Below are 4,014 nucleotides of genomic sequence, written 5' to 3'. Positions count from 1 at the left end.
AGTCAACTAATAAAATGAAATTATTTGAAATTGTGATAGTCGAAGTTTGTTTTCTACAAGTATAGTGTTTTCTATAGTACGATGAAGAAGACGTTAAAATTACATGCCGATTCCGAGGAAGATCGTCGGATGCAGGGATAGAGCTATGCGGGACGGATGGATTCGATTGTTCTTTCTAAAATCTTAAAATTTTATATATTTTGAATATTTCTTTTGTATTTTTAATAAAAAAATTATTTTCGTTATCTTAAATTTTACAAGTTTATCTCCCTTATAAGTTGTCCTCTTTGTCGGACGACATGACATCTTCTAGAAATAACCTTTGTTCATCCTTTACTTAGTCATGCATTAAAGATTGAAAAATATCGTCATGTTTAATCGTCTTTCTGAAAAATATTGTATCATTCGACCATCTTCTACAAACATAATCAAATTTTCCCTAACTGAGAAAATAAAAAATCAATTGCAATACATATGATTTTTTTTTGATGTCCTATCTGGGTATTTTTTTCCGCTTAAGTTTGGAAGAAGGATCTAATTGAAACGATATTGATAGTTTGAAGATTTATTAAAATAATTTTGAAGTTTGAGGATGGATTTAAAATATTTATATAGATTAGGGATCTTTGATACAATTAACTCAAATTCGTGAAATTTATAGGATAGGAATTCCCGACATCTTCCGCGCAGTTTGACTTTACTTAAAAACCCTCTGTTAGGGTTTCCACAATCCCCAAATTAAAAATGAATCCTTTATGCAATCAACAACTCTAACCACTCCCCAGTGTTTTCTTCTTCACAGAGTCTTCAACTTCAAACCCTTTTCTTCGAGTTTCAAGCAAAAAGGACGAAAAAGGGGTTATTTTCCGACACTGTGAAGAAAAAATGAATGGCAGAAAAAGAGCAGCCATTAAAGCTTCAACAAGCATCATCCCCGTCGTAAATCAAGAATCACCCATTCTTCCTTGCAGGATTCTCCTACTCCCTCGCCGCACGATCTACGAAATCCTCGCGAGGCTCCCAATCAAAACCCTTTTCCAATGCAGGTCCGTTTGCAAGAGGTTCCTCTGTTTCATCTCAGATCCCGAATTCGCGAAGCTTCAACTTTTAAAATCTCAAGTTTGCATCTTAATCAAGACTCAGCCACTCCAAAATGCTTCCAAGAGACTCCAGTTAGCCCACGTTGAGTCCAGTGGCTCGAATTTCGAGGTCTCGAAACTCAACTTTACCCCAAAATCAAATATCCCAACTATTGATATCTCTCATATGAATGCTTGCAATGGTTTGCTTTGTTTAGTTGGGTCTGAGAAAGATTATAACCTCTATGTTTGTAACCCGATTTTGGGTGAATTCATCACGATTCAACCGCCTTATAAGGATAGGCAAAGAGGTAGCTTTTGGGGGCTTGGTTATTCAACTATGATGGATCAATACAAAGTTCTGCAGAGCTATTATCCGGTAGTTGAATCCAATAATCGATATGTGATGGCTGAGATTTACACCATTGGAACTGGTACATGGAGGTGCATTGGAAATGCACCAATCGATACCGTTGCTATGCCATTCAATGCTTTCTTGAATGATGCCCTTCACTGGTTTCCTTGTACTCCTAATGGTAGTGAATTCATTCATACTTTCGACTTCAATTCTGAGAAGTTTGGGACACTACCACCGCCGGATCATTTCCGAGAAGATGATAAGAAGTTCACGAATTACTCGAGGATTGGTGTGCTTGGAGGGTGTCTGTTTATGATTTACTTCACAAATTCGTCAAGGTTCGATATTTGGGTTATGAAGGAGTATGGTGTGAAGGAGACGTGGACCAAACAGTTTGTTATTGAGAATTTGTATCCCAAGCAAGGCAGTTGGGATTTCTATGAACCGATGGTTGTTTTGAACAATGGGGAGATTTTGATGTTGTACAATAATGATGCAGTGGTTTGTTACAATCAGAAGCGGAAAAATCTTCGCGGAACTAAGTTTTTCCGGACTCGTTCACAGTTTGATGCGACTGCTTACACCCCTTCACTGGTTTCTCTCGACAATGTTGCAAAAGGAGAGCAAATTTCTAGGTATTCATATGTGTATATATTATATGCACATGTTTATTTATGTGTTTTTATATATGTTTGCATGTGTGTATACATTTATTCAGTACTCATGCATTTGATTTGTTTAAAATTAGTGCAAATCGGCCATATATATATATGTGTGTGTGTACATATATTAAGCAGTCGTGTGTTTGCTTTATTTAAATTGAGTGCAAATTGACAATATATTTTTGTGTGTATGTGTGCGTATGCGCACGCGCACACCCACACATATATATATATCAAGTACTCATGTGCTTGTATTGTGTTAAATGATTGCAAATTGGCTATATGTATTATATGCATGCGTGTGTATATATATGTGTGTGTACTTTCTCTGAGGTTTCATTTATTCCATACGAGCTATACTGCTATAGTATATTTCATCATATATTGTTTTGTTGATTGAAGATCATAATTCTATAGGAATCCTGATGTAGGTAAAGTTTTGGAGTGTGCATCATATAGCGTATACCAACATATGTTACTTGGACTCAAGTGTAAGTGTCAGATGCGGGTATACACTTGACACGGGTATATTAAATTTTTTTCTAAGTTTTTCCATTTTTTGGAGGACCCTGGTAGGATCGTATTCTACCTATATTTGAAAATGTATCCAAGAGGTGGTGGACACCCATGTCCAACATGGGTATTGGGATATATCCTCCCCATGACCTTGAAAATTGCATGCGAAACATACTAGTGTACTATGCTAACAAATGAGTCTAACTAACATAGCCCATTGTAGCCGTTTAATGATAAGATACTTAATAAATTGCGTGCGAAACATACTAGTATACGACACTAACACCTTAGTCTAACTAATATAGCCCCATTATAGTTGTTTAATGATAAGATGTGCTTTAGCTATTTAAAGCTAGCGTATAAATTGCAGCTTTTGGATCATTTAAGACGTGTACTCGATGCCTGAGTTGTTAGGTTGAGCCCATTGCTTTGGATTTTCATTTTTCTTGAATTACTTGTATCCAATACCCAATGTCCGACACATATTTGGTCATGGCTATGAGGATATGACCCCCAAAGACCCTCCAAATGCATAGAAAAACTCAAAAAGAGATAATACTCCCATGTTTAACATAGATTTTATCATGACATATTATCCCCGTATCCACGTGGTTTTTATGCTGAAATGATACTAATATATAGGATGCAAGGGACCAAAGACTATGACAAGCTTTGTACCGACGAATTCCAAGATTGTGTTGACTGTGGAGCGCAACTCGTTAACCCTATCTGTAGTTTTTCGCCTTTTGGGGTTGCCTATGGTGCTGTAAATTATCATGTGAGTTTTTTTTTTGTTTCCTTGAGTTTGTAGTCAAGTCTCTGATTGAATATGCGTTGGCATCGGTTGCGATTAAATGACAAATAAAATGTAAAGAATTTTCAGGCAGATATATATGGGAGAAACCCAGAGAACAGGTGTGCAGCATGTACGGATCGGCGAGTTGCTCCGACGAAATCGTTTCTTAGCCTGTGGAATCTGTGAAGAGAACAGTGATTGATAGATGGCGAGCCGTTTCAACTGTGACATGTGGTATCAACTTAATCCTTTGGGATTTACATTATCCAATTCAGCAACTCAACGTGTATGCCTTATTTTCTGATGTTATTGCTCTTTCGTGCTTGTAAATATTCGAAACAACTTCCTGTTTAGCTAGGGAAAATTAGTTTGTTAGTTAGCATAAAACATTTTGAAAGGCATCACTCTTGTTTTGTGAAATTATTAGTAAATATAATTAACATTTGAAATGTCCAAACGCTAAATTAAGTACAACTCTGTTAACAACATTTTGTTACGAAAATATTTAATGTGTTATATGTTGTATACGCTAATATTGGGATGGATTAATAACGAATACGGTCCGATGGCTGATTTAGATCGTACTTGATTTTCTAGGAGTAA

General features: G+C 36.3%; 1 protein-coding gene across 2 annotated transcripts; it reads left to right on the top strand.

Moving 5' to 3' along the window:
• Positions 1-713: 713 nt before the first annotated feature.
• Positions 714-3,735, top strand: LOC120115407 (F-box protein At3g07870-like). 2 transcript variants are annotated; one of them, XM_039136135.1, is made up of 3 exons: positions 714-2,072; positions 3,258-3,393; positions 3,490-3,735. In XM_039136135.1, exons 1-3 carry the CDS (start codon positions 886-888, stop codon positions 3,595-3,597), a joined length of 1,431 nt encoding a protein of 476 aa, XP_038992066.1. In that variant the 5' UTR covers positions 714-885; the 3' UTR covers positions 3,598-3,735. The 2 variants fall into 2 exon arrangements, with proteins under 2 accessions (XP_038992066.1, XP_038992073.1); XM_039136142.1 differs by having other exon boundaries at positions 715-2,072; positions 3,499-3,733.
• Positions 3,736-4,014: the final 279 nt, after the last annotated feature.

The sequence above is a fragment of the Hibiscus syriacus genome, unplaced genomic scaffold (genome assembly GCF_006381635.1).
Source record: "Hibiscus syriacus cultivar Baekdansim isolate YM2019G1 unplaced genomic scaffold, ASM638163v2 tig00000778_pilon, whole genome shotgun sequence".
Taxonomy (NCBI): domain Eukaryota; kingdom Viridiplantae; phylum Streptophyta; class Magnoliopsida; order Malvales; family Malvaceae; genus Hibiscus; species Hibiscus syriacus.
The sequence above is the reverse complement of the archived record's forward strand: the minus strand, read 5'-3'. Positions and strand labels throughout refer to the sequence as shown.